The sequence below is a fragment of the Monoraphidium neglectum genome, assembly GCF_000611645.1.
Source record: "Monoraphidium neglectum strain SAG 48.87 unplaced genomic scaffold scaffold00557, whole genome shotgun sequence".
In the NCBI taxonomy this organism is placed as follows: Eukaryota; Viridiplantae; Chlorophyta; class Chlorophyceae; order Sphaeropleales; family Selenastraceae; genus Monoraphidium; species Monoraphidium neglectum.
Window position 1 is genome coordinate 8914 of NW_014013071.1, and position 15509 is coordinate 24422.

The 15509-nt window shown below is 64.4% G+C and overlaps 3 protein-coding genes across 3 annotated transcripts; all 3 read right to left on the reverse strand.

Annotated features, from left to right (window-relative positions):
* Window positions 1–4180: 4180 nt before the first annotated feature.
* On the reverse strand, window positions 4181–6364 carry MNEG_4136 (hypothetical protein; the record flags this gene model as incomplete). The annotated part of the gene is made up of 6 exons (XM_014047388.1): window positions 4181–4651; window positions 4831–5154; window positions 5286–5418; window positions 5626–5790; window positions 5966–6098; window positions 6280–6364. 6 exons carry the CDS (start codon window positions 6362–6364, stop codon window positions 4181–4183), a joined length of 1311 nt encoding a protein of 436 aa, XP_013902842.1.
* Window positions 6365–7952: 1588 nt separating this feature from the next.
* Window positions 7953–10878, reverse strand: MNEG_4137 (hypothetical protein; the record flags this gene model as incomplete). The annotated part of the gene is made up of 8 exons (XM_014047389.1): window positions 7953–8441; window positions 8621–8739; window positions 8995–9247; window positions 9380–9457; window positions 9569–9715; window positions 9887–9988; window positions 10208–10598; window positions 10730–10878. The coding sequence occupies 8 exons, from the start codon at window positions 10876–10878 to the stop codon at window positions 7953–7955; spliced, it is 1728 nt and encodes a 575-aa protein (XP_013902843.1).
* A 2796-nt stretch (window positions 10879–13674) lies between these two features.
* Window positions 13675–14971, reverse strand: MNEG_4138 (hypothetical protein; the record flags this gene model as incomplete). The annotated part of the gene is made up of 4 exons (XM_014047390.1): window positions 13675–13764; window positions 13950–14040; window positions 14519–14599; window positions 14829–14971. The coding sequence occupies 4 exons, from the start codon at window positions 14969–14971 to the stop codon at window positions 13675–13677; spliced, it is 405 nt and encodes a 134-aa protein (XP_013902844.1).
* Window positions 14972–15509: the final 538 nt, after the last annotated feature.

Consider the following 15509-nt stretch of genomic DNA (forward strand, 5'->3'; position numbering starts at 1 on the left):
GCGACGCCGGCCCTCAAAAGGCGGGATCGCGCCGGCCGCTCACAAGGCCAATGCGGGGCTGCTGTCGAGAGTAGGCTTCTCTGACTGACCTGCGGGTTGCAGCTTTTCAACCGCTGCAATATTTGGTTTTCCAGTCCTGAGAGGTTCGGCAATTTGCCCTGTCGTTTTGGGGCGTCGCGGCACGTGGGGTTTCTGAACGCACGCCCCAACGTCTGTTGGTGGAAGGCGCCTCAGCACTTGTCTCAGGAGTACACGCAATGCGCACAGGGACGCGAGGGGGCCATGGGCCCCTGCTGCCAGATCCTTCACTCAAAGCATGTGGGCTTTGATTGGACGCCGCTTCTCGCGCCGTCCCTCCCATCTGTTTCCTCGCGAACTGCTGTCCCTTTCCTTCCCCGGCCCAGCCGACCTTCCAGCATCAATAACACGACCGTTCTGGATACCAATCGCGCCCCCTTGCGCGGTCTTCCGCTGCGCGGCTGCAACCAACGACGCTTTCCCAACGCCGCCCAGAACGCATGCAGGCAGCCGCCCTGAATTTTCCTCCGAAGAGGTCTTACCTAGCGCACTGCACTAAAAATCACACACGAGCTGTGTCCTTGTTATGGTTGCCCCGCGCTGTCTTTCGCTCGTCTTTGGCTGGAATCCCATCCCCAGGGTCCGCTGCAGCGGGTAGCACAGCCCTGTCTGTTTTCCCACCTGTGCTTTGCGGCGCCGCCCCTTTGTGCGCCGTGTACGCCGGCGCTGCTGCTTGGACACCTGTGCATTGCTGCCGACGGATGTACGGCCGACTAATACCACTTCTTGAGTTGCTGCACTTGCCTGCCTGGCGCACACGACCACCCCATCACGGCCGGCGCACCAACACACGTTGAGCCGGCAGATGTGGTTCCCAGTGCAGCCACGTCGCCAGCCAAGCGGCGGCGGTGACTGTGAGGCGCTCTCAGCGCCGAATGGCATCGCAACAACGTTCATCTGGACAGCTGCAACCATGGCGTGCTTGCTTGTACGTACGACGTGCACACGCGCCCCATGTCACTTGCTTGTCTTCCGTATCAGCCATTGGAATGCAGTGGCAGCTGCCAGCAAGCCGACTTCCCTGCTGCTCCGAGGCTGAATATGTTTCCTCAGAAACTTACGGCACTTGCCTTGACTCTTTCGACGCAATTGCGTAGCTCTGTAATCCAAGAAAGCAACCTTTTATGCCGATTGAGGTGGTGCGCCCTGAATTGACGCTGAGCCCGTTTGAAAATGAGCTGCACTGGCAGCAGCAGACTGCTCAGATCGGATGAAGCTGGTGGGGAACCTCGGTGCAAATGACGCAGTCATCTACATGTGCAGGCGACCCTACCTGTGCCTTGGCTCAAAGCTGTGCAAGACGGCAGCTTTTCAAAGCATGCTTCACGGCACTCTGTGGATGCGAGGCTGCTTGCTTTCCGTCAAACGGCTGCGCCGCGCCACTTGCGCTAGACCTGGCCCTGGTCAGTGCTGCGTCAGTTTCAGCAGCTTCGTAGTTAATGGCAGTAGTCAGAAACCTTCGCATAATCGTCGGGGCACGAGTCCCGCGTCTTTCTCCTGCGTGAGAAACCCAGGTGACAGTATGTGATCAACTTGGCGGCTGCGCCGCCTTGTTTGGGGCAAGCGGCAGGCTATTCAGAGTCAAGCAGCCCCTGAGAAGGGCCTGAGTGACCAGGCTACCACACTCTGTGCCAAGAGGCTGCAGGGGCTGCTGGCTGGCGCGCCTGGTTCCCTTGAGTGCGTGGGAAGCTTGGCTTTCCCTCTGACCGCGTTGACGGGCATGACTCGGTGCTTGGGGGGTATCTGTAATGCCTGCATTATGTCTCGAGGTGATTTCGTGTGTCAGAAAGTGTGAATCCTACTTTCATCATTATTGCGCCCTTGCGCTCCCCCGCGTGCCTGGCCACGTGGCCAAAAGTAGATGCATCAGGGCCCAGCCATTTGTCCTTGCTGGCGCCGCCAAGCCCAAAGGAAGCACAGCACCGGCAGTCAGGGACGCATCGATTAGTTTATGAAGCGGACCGTTTGACCTCCGACGATCATATAAATTTTCACGTGCGTACGGCCAAGACTCAACGGGAGCACGAGGTTGTCCCCGTGCATGCCCCACGAGGGGCATCGGCACCCAGGCTAAGGGCCAACGATATAAGTTGGGTGATGAGCTTCGTGGGTCCTGCACGGCAGAGCGCCCCAGCAGAAGCACTGGACATCTTTGACGCGTTCTGGTTTGGCACGCCACCAGCGCCGCTGCAGCCGCAGCTCGGCAACGGCACCTCCCGTGACAGCGACAGCAGTGGCGTCGGCAGCCAGGCAGTGCCTTCCAAAATCAGCCACTTGTTCAGCACGATCTCCAACCCCGCCGACGTCAAAGGGAGCCAGTGTGCGATTGCGCTCGGCGGCAGCAGCAGGAGCATCAGCAGCAGCAGCAGCAGCAGCAGCAGCGCCATTTATGGCGCCGCGGCCGGCCATGCAGAGGGGCAGAGCGCACTGACATGCGACAGAAGTCAGACCTGGTGTCGTGCAGCTGGAGGCGAACCCCCACAGGTGTGCTGTCGCGCCCGCACCCCCGCTGCGCGCACCAGCCAGGGAGGCCAGAGCAGACCCGCAGCAAACCCAAGCAGCGCCGCCGCAGCCGTCGCTGCCGTGCCGCCGGCGCCAGGCCGCGGCGCCAGCGACAGCGGTGCCGCCGCCGGTGCCGCGTCGCCCTCGTTCCGGCTGGCGGCAGACGGCTCACTCCCTCTGACTGCTCTTGTTTCGGGCCTCGGCGGCCGCGCCTGCCGCCTCGCGCCGGCCGCGCCGCCAGACAGCCCCGAGGCCGCGGCCGCAGCAGCTGCGGCCGCGCGGTGCTGGCGCGCGGCGGCGGTGCGGACGGGCGGCGTTGTCTCCGTCTGCCCAGACGGGGGCGGTGTGCTGATCGCGGGGCAAGAGGGGCAACGGCGAATCACATATTATGCGCATTTGGATGAGCACGGCGGGTGGGTCGACCTCGTGGCTGGGGGTATTGGCGCACGGACGCGCGTGACTCTGGGCCTCCAAGGCGGTGGCAGCGCGTCCGGCGGCCCGCGGCCGGCAGCGGCGGCGCAGATGAACGCAGGCTGCGGCGGGCGCGAGCGGTTTGGTGTCGAGGCTAGCTTGAGCCGCTCTTGGAGCGGCGGCCGCGCACTCGCAGCCGCCGCGGCGGGGGCCACGGCAGCGTCTGGCCTGGTCATCCAGGCCCGCAGCGGCGGCGGCGGCGCGGCGGCGGCTGCAGCGGTCAGCAGATGGCAGCCACGCTCGCTGCAAGCGGCAGGCTTTGCCGCCCGTGGCCCGGGGCCACAGCTGCCTGCAGCAGCCGCCAGGCTGCCCGGCGCCAGGCCGCCCGCGGCGCACGGCCTGGCGCGCTCGCAATCCGAGAGCAGGGGGGCAGCTGCGCAGCGGCCGCCAGGCGCAGCGCCTGTCGGCACGCCGCTGTCGTGGGCGCCGGCCGGAAGGCAGGGCAGGGCTCTGTGGGGGGCGCCGCCCAAGAGTGGGCATTGAATTTTTACGGCGCTGTATTCAAGCGCTTGTGAGCATTCCTTTACAAGCAGAGAGGCTCGAGTCTGATTATTTGTGCAGTGCCCCTGTGTTTTGGCGCAACGTCAAGTGCAGCAGGCCTGGTGGCTATTTGTCCCAGCGCGAGGCTGAATCCTGTGTTTGAACCACGCCAGCCATCGCCTCTGCTGCCTGCTGTCTCATAAGCCCCCTTTCAATGTGTAGGCCAGATCCTCGGTTTTTAATTCGTGTTCTTTGTGGTGTGCATGCCGCATGTATTTGTGTCCTTAGACCTTCCCATGCCGTGCTGATGGTGGTCAGCGCATGTGGCTGCGCCAGCTCATCCTCACGATCCCTCGTCTACATGTAGCATTACACGCCTGTAAGCAAGTCAGCGAATCACGGTTACTCATCTATAGAGACATGCGCCGCATGCCGTTGCTGGAGCCCTAGCACTTATCTGCAGTAAAAACAGCTCGTCTCAATCAAAGCACTATGATGGGGCTAACGCGCACGCAGCACAGCGGACCAAGCAAGCGGTTCGTGAACACACATTATAAGCAGCGGCACATGAGACGAGGGTGGCAGTGCTTCGCAGCCTGGCCGACGTCAAACGCCAGCCGTCGCCGCCGCCACCCAGCAACCCCCCAGATCACAGCTCCGTCCTGTCCCGCCCCCCGCCGCGCATGAACACAAACCCGAGCGCGTTGAGCGCGCTGCCGCTGGTGAACGCGCCTGCGCCGACCAGCACGCCGCCGTTCAGCGCGGCGCCGGACAACGTGATGTTGCTGCCACCTACGAGCGCGAGGTCTAACCGATCCGGATCCACCGCCGCCGCTGCCGCTGCCGCCGCCGCCGAAGCCGAAGCCGTGCCGCCGCTGCCGGCCGCAGCCGCCGGCCGCGCCACCGGCACCAGCGGCGGCCCGCTCGGCGGCTCGCCCGCTATGAAGGCGCCCCTGCTGCTGGTCGTGAAGCTGAGCCCGCCGACCAGCGGCGTCACCGCGGCGCCGTCGAGCGACCGCTCGCTGCTCCAGATCGTGAGGCGCTCGATGGCCTCGCCGTCCGAAAACGCGTAGCTCGCGCGCGGCGAGGACGCCAGCGCCGCCGTCTCATTGCCCAGGACCTGCGGGCGCCAGCCCCAGACATCCTAGTCATTTGCACGACGCGCAGTGCATGCATCCCCTTATGTGCTGCCGCCCGCGACGCGCGGGCCCGTGCACAGGCAGTCCCCTGATAGGCGCATTCGCGGCCGCTGCTCCATGTTGCGCGCGTCAGACACCGCCGGCGCCCCGCGGCCCTCACCTGCGAGAGCCCGCGCGCAAAGGTGATGCGCAGGGCCACCAGGACCGTCTCCTTCGGCTCTCTGAATGTCGGCATCTGGGTGTGCGGCAGGAAGTTCACCAGGCGCGTCTCCTCTTGCTGCTGCTGCTGCTGCTGCCGCTGCTGCTGCTGCTGCTGCCGCTGCTGCTGCTGCACGAGCTGCTGCTGCTGCGCGTCGCTCATTAGTAGGCGCCGCCGATCGCCTCCCTGAGGCGCCCCTCCATGCCGCTGGCTTGCCATCGCCCCTGCCGCCGTTGCCGCGCGCCGGCCGCCCTCCCACCAAGCCTCTAATCGTACAACGTTGCCCTGCGAGTCATGCCGCGTGTGGCACCCGCTGAGAGCGCACCCAGGGCTGGCATGAGCACATCACCAGCACTGGAGGCCAGCGACCGGAAGCCAGCACTTCAGCCCCTGCGCGCCCCGCGCCCCCCGCCCACCTGCGCGCGCAGCCCGCTGGCCAGCATGAGCCGCGACCCCCCGCAGCCGCCGTGCAGGTGCAGGGCCAGGGGGCAGTTCTCCGTTGAGCGGTAGCCCTCGGCCACGCATGCAGTGGTTAGCATCGATTGGGCCCTGCATGGGCGAGGGGCGGCGACGCCGGAAGCTGAGGAGGCGCGTCACGCGTGAGCCGGGCAGTCCGTGGCTGACCAAGACATCCAAGCGTGCCTGCGCAGACCCCCTGCCCGGCAGCAGACTGCAATTCATAGGGGTGCGGGCAGAGCAATCTTTGGGCGTGCCACGCCCCATTGCCCCCTGCAGTTCCTGCTACGGCCCACGCACCTGTCTGGCGTGGTGCAGCCGTTGAGGGCCCCCAGCTGGCAGAGGTCCCGCGGGGGCGTGTCGCAGCCCGCCCTCGGCGACGCGCAGAAGCGGCCGCAGTCCACCAGCCACGGCGGGCACGCCTGGGTGCAGGTGCCGTCCGCGCCGGTCTGGTTGTAGCCCGGCCTGTTGTGGCAGCCAGGCACACCCGCATGGAACATGCACGTCACGGTTGCAAGCGCTGCTGGATTTACTGCCGCGGCGGCTTCAGAATAGCGCCCTGCATCTCAACCTGACGAGACTGCAAATGTTTGCCCGCCGCTTGCGAGCTCACACGCCGCATATTTGGCTGCCCGCTCACCTGCAAGGCTCCCTCCACTCGCCCTCGCCGCACTGCCACCGCCCCAGGAAGTCCCTGTACATGGCGCCGCCGCATGGCGCGTCCTTGGGCCGCTTCGCCGCCGGGGACACGTACTCGTGCCGCGCACACGACTCTGCGGCACGAGCGTACTGATGTGTCAGGGCGCATGCCTCGCCGTGCGCTGTGCGGCCTATTGTACCGCCGCTCGGTTCGTGCCAGCTCTAGCCCATTCTTGGCTGCTGCAGCAGCCCTTAGCTGCGTCGTGTCGGTGACCACCTCAGCCAGGCACCACCATGCGCCGCCCGGACACGCACCTACGATCGCCTCTGGAGAGGGGCACCAGTACGGGACGTCCTCAGTCCGAGCCGGGCACTTGACGCTGGGCCGGACGCAAGTCATGACCCCAGGGCACCGCGCGCTCGGGTCCAGGTGGCCCGACACCGCGGGGCAGTGCTGGTGACACAGACCTGGGAGAGGCCGGGGGAGCCCTGGTCAACAGCACAGTAGCATATCCACTAGGTTTTCCAGATCACCAACGAGTGGTGTCCTGGCGCATGCCAGCAGCAGGGCGTTGTTCCGGGGCCAAATCCAAGGCTTCGGTGCCATCCTCATGCGACTCAGCTCGCGGCCCTCGGTGTCGCTGCTGCGTGACGCGCCGTATGACGCAACGACATGCGCCTCACCCTTGGACCTCCGTGTGTAGCCCTCAATGCAGGGCTCCATGCATTCGGCGTCGTCGCGCCCATTGCACAGCAGCGTCGCCGTCATCGAGGGGGGCGGCGGGTGGTAGACGTGCAGACGGCAGCTGCCTGCGTGCGTGCGGGCGCAGCCACCGCACATGCGGCCCCTAGCTGTTGGTGGCCGTCCTTTTGGTTTTGCACCTTGTACAAGGTGCTTTCCAGTGGGCATGACCGATCGCGCCTCTGCCATGCCAAACTGCAGAGCCGCAGCGACAGAGCCGCGGGTCCCGCCAAAAGCAAGATGTGGCCATCCAATTGAAGACTGGCAGAGCAACGTACTTCGCCGCCGCCTCACCATGAGCCTCAACGATGTGATCGTCGTCGAGCCCGAACCTGCGGCCCGGCTTGCGCGCAAGCCATTTGATCAGCGGTTCCGCAGCTGTCGCCTGCTGCGCCGACCGCAAAGCGGTGTCTGTCGCTGTGGGACCTGCTCCGTCCACGATCAAACCTGCGTGAATTGCTTATATCATTCGAGCCAACGTCGTCCTGCTTCCGTCCATCCAGCGGCCCAGGCATCAGCAGCAAGTGCGCAGCTTGACCGCTTCAAATCACCTGATACATCACTACTGAGATCCACCCGTGCTGCCACGACTGCTTTACCGAGCGTTGAAAGCACTAAGAGAGCCACCACCGAGCCCGTGGCGCGCTTGGGCGCCATATTGCTGAAAATCACCGTACCAGTCGCTGTTGCGGCATCCTTGATTTGATCAACCTTACGGTAGTATCTGCAAGCATTCGTCGCTGGCCAACACCTCATGGGTGGGTCATGCGGCATGGGCCCTGCCGACAAGCAAGCCACCCGCGCACCTGCTGCCAATGCCAGCCAACGAAGCACAGCACACTCTGCGCGCCTGTGTCGATCGCCTCCTACCTATTAGCGACCCTAGTACAAAGGATGTCCTGGAAGTGCATTCCCATTGCAGCTAGGCATCGCCCCTGCTTGATTTGCATCAGGTTGGAGGGCTACCTGCGCCAGTCACCAACGGCCTGAACTGCCCGATTTTGGTTCTGCGTGCACACTGCTTCCGCATGCGAACCTTCCCTTGGGGCGCAACACAGTTGCTTCAGGGGGAGCAGCTATAACGCAGAATCCGTCATACGTCTTGCTCCGTGCCGCTGGCGGCGCCACGCGCATCACGCCTCAAAGCATTTTGGGGCCAGTACAGCGCCCTGCGTCCGCATGGCCCCGCATGGCACCGTATGGCACCGCATGGCGCCGCATGGCAATGCATGACGTGGCCAGCGCGTCAGACATACCGCAGGTAAGCCGCCAGGTTCACGCGCAGCTCGACCGCAAGCCGCTCCGCCACCGCCGCCGGCACCTCGCACTGATACCGTGGCGCGCCGAGCGCGTCCTCGCCGCCGCCCCCGCCGCTCAGCATGCGGCGCCCAACGAGCCCAGCAACGCTTGACAGCAGCGCCGCGCCATCCACGTCCAGTGCAGAGGCCCCGTCGTCATCGCAGCTGCAGCCTGCACCGGCCGGGGGTGCCCACGACGAGCCGGCGCCGGGTGGCCCGCGCGCCCCACCGCCAAACAGCGCCGCGGCCGCCGCCGCAGCCGCGCTCGTCGGGCCAGCGTGCGAGCCGCCGACGCCACCACCGCCGCTGCCGCCATCCGCCGCACCAGCCACAGCGCTCCCGGGGTCGGCGCGCCGCAGCATGCGATAGATGTGCAGCAGCCGCTGCAGGGTGAAGGAGTGGGGCCCTTTGAGCTGGGCCGCCTTTGCCGCCTCGGCCTGCGGCCGTGGTGTTCAAGTTGGGGCGCGGCAAGCAGGTCAGACATGCAGGTGGGCACGGTTGTTTAAGGCTCAGCTCTTCAGCACGGCCTGCACAGCCTGCCCAGGCTTGGCAGGCGCCTACCGAATGTTTGAGTGAGCTGCGTAGCAGCGGAAAAGCGCGCGCCCACAGCCCCCACCTGCCGGTCCTGCGACTGCTGGCCCCCCCTCCGCCGCCCGCCGCCGCGCCGCCGCGACCCGCTGCTGTTCTCAAACAGCTGCTTGTCCACGCTGGGCTTGTTGCGGGACGCCAGGAAAGCTGGGGAGGGGGGGGGGGGGCGAGGCACCAGAGGGAGGGCCTTGAGGTGGGCTTTGGGGTGTGTCAAAAGGGACGAGCTCCCGTTGTTAGAGGAGGCGCGCACACATCAACCTTGCGGCAACGCGCTGGTGGCGGGTGCAGGCAAGCGCCGTGAGCGTTGCAACGGCGACTATGGCAACCGCACGGCCGTGAGTCGCCCGCCGGGCCTCTGTGTTGCTGGCCCCTCCCAGGCGCATGGCTGTGCACGCTGTGCACCTGAGACCAGCAGGAACTTGGAAATCAACGGCAGCTCCAGGTCGCCCGATCCCCCCAGGCCCTGCAGAAGCAACTCGCCGCCCCCCGCGCCCGCCGCGCCAGCCAGCGGCGCGGCGCTGGCCGTGGCGGCGCCCGGCTCAAAGGTGCGCGCCAGCGCCGCTGCTCGCGAGCTCGCGGCGGCAAAGAGCTCGGCCACCCGGTCCTCGCACGCGGCTGCCGCGTGTTGCTGCTGCTGCTGTTGTTGTGCCCCAGCCTGCATGGCAACGCAAGATGGCAGATGTTTGTGCAGCATGTATGGGAATGACGCAAGCTGGTGGCATTCCGGGCCAAGCAACTGCAACCGCTTGCCAGATCAACATTGCCCGTTCGTCTTCCCAAGCCTCACCTGGATCCCGAGGGGCTTGACATACGCCGGCCACAGCTGCGCCGCCGCCTTGCGCAGGTCTGCGAGGCACAACGACACCTGCGATGGGCGGCAGCGCGCACGAGTCAAACGACAGCTGATAGATGGGGCGCTACCCCAGCACACAGGGCCCAGCTGCGGGACCCTTTCGATGCTGCAAGCGCCGCGCACGCGCGGGCCTGCGCGCGCCTTGGTGGTGGAGGCGAGCAGCAGGCTCTCGAGGAAGCGGGAGTAGAGGCCGGCGTCGGTGCCGGAGGGCGCGGACCGCAGCAGCAGGTCACGCAGCTGGTCCTTTGTGTACTGAGGGAACGCCACCACCTGGGAAGAGGGATGGCGACGTGCATGCGCACGCTTGAGGTACCGCACATCCAAGGCTGATGGGTGCGTGTGGGTTGCTGCTGTCTCCTAGAATTGCGCCGTCTCGTTCAGGCTGCGTGACTGCGTGGCGCCATCAGGTTGTGGGGGTGGGCGGGTGATGAGTCACCACACCTGCAGGGAGCAGCACTGGCCCAGGCACGCCAGCGGCCCGGCGCCGGCGTCTGCGCCGCTGATAAGGACGAATGACATGGCCAGGCCGGCTTGCTCCCGCAGCTGGGAGGCGGGGGCATTGGCAGAGGGGAGAGATTAGTGTGCTGTTGAAACGAGGTTGGAGCAGTCAGGGAGCTGTGGCCACCCTCTCGTCAAAAAGGCGAGCCGCCGCGATGCAGAAGCGATGCGTGGCGCGGCTGCTCTGTGCGCTGCGCGCGAGAGGCCCGAGGCTGCAGCCGTCTGCGCGCGGCACGTGCCCCGATCAAGGGCCCGTTTGTGCACCTGCAGCAGGCCGCGGAGCACGGGTGCGCCGTCCCCCGGCCGCGCCGCCGCGTCGTCCGCCATCAGCAGGTGGTGAACGTCGTCCAGGACCACCAACCGCTGCTGCTGCTGCTGCTGCTGCTGCTGCTGCTGCTGCTGGTCGCGCCCGCTGCCCGCCGCCGCTGCATCGCCCGTGCCGGCGCCGCAGACCGCCTGCAGGTCCGCAATAAGCGTCGCCTCCGAGCCGCCCGGCGCGGCATACCCCTGCGCCCGCCTGCGCTTGCCTGCCCCGACGCCGGCGCCGGCACCGACGCCGCCCTGCAGCTGGCTGAGGACCGAGGACAGGATCTGGCGGAGCTTGGAGGAGCGCGTGCAGCGCAGATAGGCGTGCGGGCGCCGCTCTGCGACGGCCCTGCGTTGCCGTTGTGGGTGGCCGCGGGACGCCCCCAGGGGCTGTCAGGGAGCAGGGCGTTATTCGTGCTTGAACGTGCGGCGTTGGATCACTGTGCTCATGCATGCGGTGAGTGAGAATGCTTCCCTCACCTCGCAATGGCCGTCTTGCCTGTGCATGGCGGCCCGTGCACAAGCACATCCGGCGCATGCCGCTGCAGCAGCAGTGCCAGTAGCTCAACCTGCTGCTCCCGGTGGGGCCACGCCTGCTTCAATCCATTCAAATCTTGCATCAACTGCATACTTCAGCTGTTTTGAGCTGGCCACTGGGCTCGCAAGGACTGCTTCCCGCCAGATCACCACAGTTTCGCGTGACCTAAACTGTTGATTCTGGCTAAGATCGCGTCCTATGATCACATTCTATTGATAATGTGCGCCAGGGTGAGCGCTAGGCTTGGCTGCGATGTCGAATTTGAATTTGGAGCGAGTACGGCGAGTCAGCGGCACTACACGATTCAGATCGGCGCAGCTTCTGAACGATAAATAAAATGCAAGTCATCCACCACGGTTGCAGGGGGTGCACAGGAGGGTGCTGCAGTTGCAGGGCCAGTGCTACTGCTGCAACTGTCAAGGGAAGGACATCGTCACCAGGCTCCCAAGGTCGGCACTAGGCGACGAGCCAGGCTCCGCGATCCCCCCTCCTGTCACGACAAGCAGCCTAACTGAGACAAAGTGCTGAATGTTTGTATGGCTGCTAGCCTAGAGAGCAACACTCCACCCGTTGACTGTTGACATCAGCAATGGTTTTGCCCCCTGCTGCGGGCCCCTTGGGACGTGACATGTGCTGACTGTCTTCCAGCTCACGTGTTTTTGGACAGTGTCATTTCAGCTGTCCTCTCTTCATTGTCCCCTTGTTGACAACACAGCGAATGCCCCACCCCAGCCTGCAAAATTCATCACCTGCATTGGTGTTGTCCTTTTCAGTGTTGCGAGGTTTTGCCTTCAGGGTCCCGTTATCCTGCAAACTAAAATCGCAATCAAACCCACACCGCGCGCAAGCCTTGAGCAGTCGTCTCAGGGTTTTGTTGTGCCTATTGTCAAGCTACTACAGCGTTGCACGCAAGAAACGCAACACCTGTTACGACCAGCACCACCTGCTGTGACCTTCGAGAAGCGCCTGCAGTGTCAGAAACATTACATTCCATCACATTCCATCACGCTTTTCCAGCAGCGAGGGGAAAAAACCCTGGCTACCCAAAGGGGTAACGCCCCTACAGTAATCGTAATGGCCAGAGGAGAAAGCGGGTGCGGCCAAGTCGGGAATTAGTTAGAGGGCGCACGGCTCCTTGGCTGGAGAGATAAGCAAGCCTTTTCCAAGCGGGGCGGTTAGAGCAGCGGTCATCTAGGTGAACGGGGACATCGATTCCTATGGCAGCACAGTCTCGCCTCGCTACGTCAAACCGTGACGTGCGCGCCCGCCCCACAGCGCGCGGGCCGGGGGCGGCGCTCCAAAGCGCCAATTTGGGCAGACGAGTGTGGGTCATGCGCATCGTGTGACCCAGCTGGCGCAGCCTGTTACAAACAGACAGGTAGCTAACAATGGGGTGCTCTGCGCAACGATCATGGATATGTGCGCTGCTCTGACGGTCGCTGCGGCGCACACCCAACATCTGCCGTAGGCAGTCTTCATGAAAGGTGTTTAGCCGCTTGACCAGGCCATTGGGAAGCGCCCACGGCTCACTGCCAAACAGCAAAATGGGAAGCACGCACGTCTTGTAGACAACAGACTTGAGGCCCACCCCAAACACCTGTGGGGGCATCCCAAACATGCCGCAGCCCTTGGAAGGCAGCAGCTGCCTTGCCAATGCGCGCGCTGACATCCACCTCAAATGTGCAGTCAGAGGCAACAAGCGAGCCCAAATACTTGAACTTGGAACACGCTGCACTTGACCACGGCGAAAAGAGATCACCGCGGGCAAGTTCTGTGAGTTGGGCGCGTGTCAGAAACCCCACTGCATTACATTGCAGGACAACTCACAGCCTACTGACGTCTAGTGGCGTCAAGTGGCTAGCCAGATGCTGCATTTCATTGCAAGAAAAGCTAAACAATAAGGGGCGGCTTGCCATACCGTTCAATCGCACTTGCAGCCAGCTGAACCACCGCTCGCTCAGGGTCACAGGCACACGCCAATCGCAGGCTGCGGCGTGCACAGCAAGCACGCGTCCTCGGCGCATGCGTGCAACCCGTCGACATGTGCAGGCCCGCACGTGGGGTACGAGGCAATGCTTTGGCAGAAGCTTCGCCAAATGGTGGTCAGCCAGCATAACGTTGCCCACCATCAATAATGCCCCATTGGCCAAGGCCAACAGCCGGCCACGCCTGGCACGCTGTTTGATATTGTGTGGTCGCACTTGCGCCTGCAAGCACAGCTCCATTGACTGAGTGCCTTGCGCCTTAAAATAAATTCACGTAAGGCCGCTTCAATGTAAAAAAGCTTAAAGGGAAGTTTATGAAAGGGTGTTCAAGAACAGAGGGCTGCCAAACTTCACGTTGTTAATGGTCACGCAGCGCAGGCGACGCCCGAGGACCCCCCAGGTCCCTCCCTGGCATCTGGGCGCGGGGCAAGGGCGCTGTTCAGCTGCTCATGCACATGGCAGCATATCAAGAGGCGGCATTGGTTGGAGCAGAACGGACACACGCACACGCGCCAGATTCAGTCCATCTGCACGCGTGCAACTCAGACTGCATTGCATATGATTGAAGTGATCAGCAAGCCGCACCTCATTCAGGCGCAGCGGCGATCGCGCCATAAACAAACTGGATGCGAGGCGCCGCTGCCTGTGCGTTTCCTCACGCAAAACGCCGACATTCTGAAAAAGCAAAAATCAGCATGCCACAGCCGTTGGCAGGGTCAGCGATCACACGCTCACCCCATCATCTCTTGGTTCAGTTGTTTAGTTCAGTTGTTCCATAATGCAAGGCGCACAGTGTGTGTTCGATGTGCGTCATGCCTCCATGCATCTGATCAAGGGATGACCAGGCCCGGCCACAAGACAGCGCCGAGGCGCCATGCCTGCCATGCAGCGGCGGCAGCGCATCAGCTGCCACCCCCAGCCGGACCCGCGAGCCCGGCCGCCTCAGGCTGCGTTGGCTCCAAGGAGCAGATCGCCTTGACAATGTGGTGGGCCTGCAGAAATGCGTGGGGGCGCAAGGGGGAGCCCGCCGGCGGCCTGATCAGCACCAGAGCACACTGGCAGGCAGGAGATGCGCAGGAGACAGCCGCCGCAGGTAGCAGGAGGTGTTGAGATCTGCACTCTTGCACACATAGGCACCCGCACACGTGCGTGAGCGCGGGCGTTGATGTGGGCTCACGTCTGCGATGAAGGGCCAGCTGTAAACTGCGGCGCGCGCCATCTGCAGCGGCGTGAACAGCTGCTCAAACACCAGCGCGTAGAGCAGGCCCCTGCGGGGTCACAACGGGCGTCGGCCGCAGGGGAGGCGCGGCGTTGAGGGCAGGGGCAACGGCATTTGAGGGGGGCCGGGACGTGCGCACGAAGGCGAGCAAAGGAGCGAAGGGGGCCCGCGTGTGCCGAGCGGAAGCTGGCTCCTAGCAAGAGGATGCACAGCCGCGGCTCGCCTTGCTGCCGCCTCCTTGGCCATGTTGGTCGCCAGCGCCTTGGAGAGTTCCAGCGCGGCGGTGGGGCCCGAGGTGCTGCGGGCAATGGGATGATGAGAGGAGGAAGCGCTGGTCGAGGGTTGGCCGGGTCGTCTGACGGTTGCGGGCATGTCCTGCATCCAATTGTGCCTTGCTGAGGTAAACACCGCCACCTAGAATGCACCCCTTGCGATAACAGAGCTGGACACGCCTGGTGCAAAGCAGACGGGGCGCGGCAAAGCACAACTGCAGAGTCCGTGAAAGCAGGTGGCAGGGCGGTGCACACCTGCTCAGAAAGCTTGCGGCGCTGTCGTCAGCCGCCATGCCGGCCAGCTGGGCCTGCAACTGGGCCCGCTCCTCCATCACCCTGCGGGGCGTTGGCAGCCGCATGCGACCGCAGCGCGCGGTTAACGCGCCGCCGCCGCAGCAAGCCCCAGCTAATTTGAAGGAGCCCGCCTTTATCATGCACTCCCACGCCCTGCATCAGCCAGCGCATGGGTGGCCCCCATGCTGCATGCACGCGTGCATGCATGCTGAGTGCGCTCTTGCATTCATATGCATGTGCAGAGCGCATGCAGCATGCCTGCCGCACCCACCCTCCGATCTGGGCCTTGTACAGCGCGTCCATGGCCCGCACGTCCTCCCTCTGCTCCGCGGTCAGCCGCAGCTGTGCCGCGACGCCGCGCCAGAAGCCGTCGGGCACGTGGGTGCGCTCCCGTGTCTCCAGGTCCGTTCCCATCAGGGGGATCAGCACCGAGGGCTTGGTCAGGTGGACGACCTTGCATGCGGACAGGTAGCGGCGCACCTGGAGGCGAGGGGGTTGTCGACGGGAGGTTGTGAGGTGAGATGGTACGTGCGCGTGTGCATGTGTTTGCGTTGAGCGTGCGCGCATGGGTGCACGAGCGCAGGGACGTGTTGCATGTGTGTGAGTTTGGGATGCGCGCAGTCCAAGTTGTTGGTGTTGGGATCATTCCTGGCTTCAACGCGGGATAGAGCGGCGCCGCCATGTCGCAGGCGCTTGAGGACCTCATCACATGAGATCATGACGCAGCAGGTCGAACGATGATCAAGGGCCGTCAAGCCCCCCCAGGATAACCTGGCGCCGTCGCTGCACAGCGGGCGCTTGCGCGTCGAAGCATGTGATACGCATGCTCATCGGATGCAACGGGTCCGCACCACGAGGTATACACGGGCCTTGGCACTTTTGGGATCCATGCCATCTGGAAGGCCGCTGTCCCCGTAGTGCAGGCAGGCCGGCGCCCCCCCAGCCCCTGCCC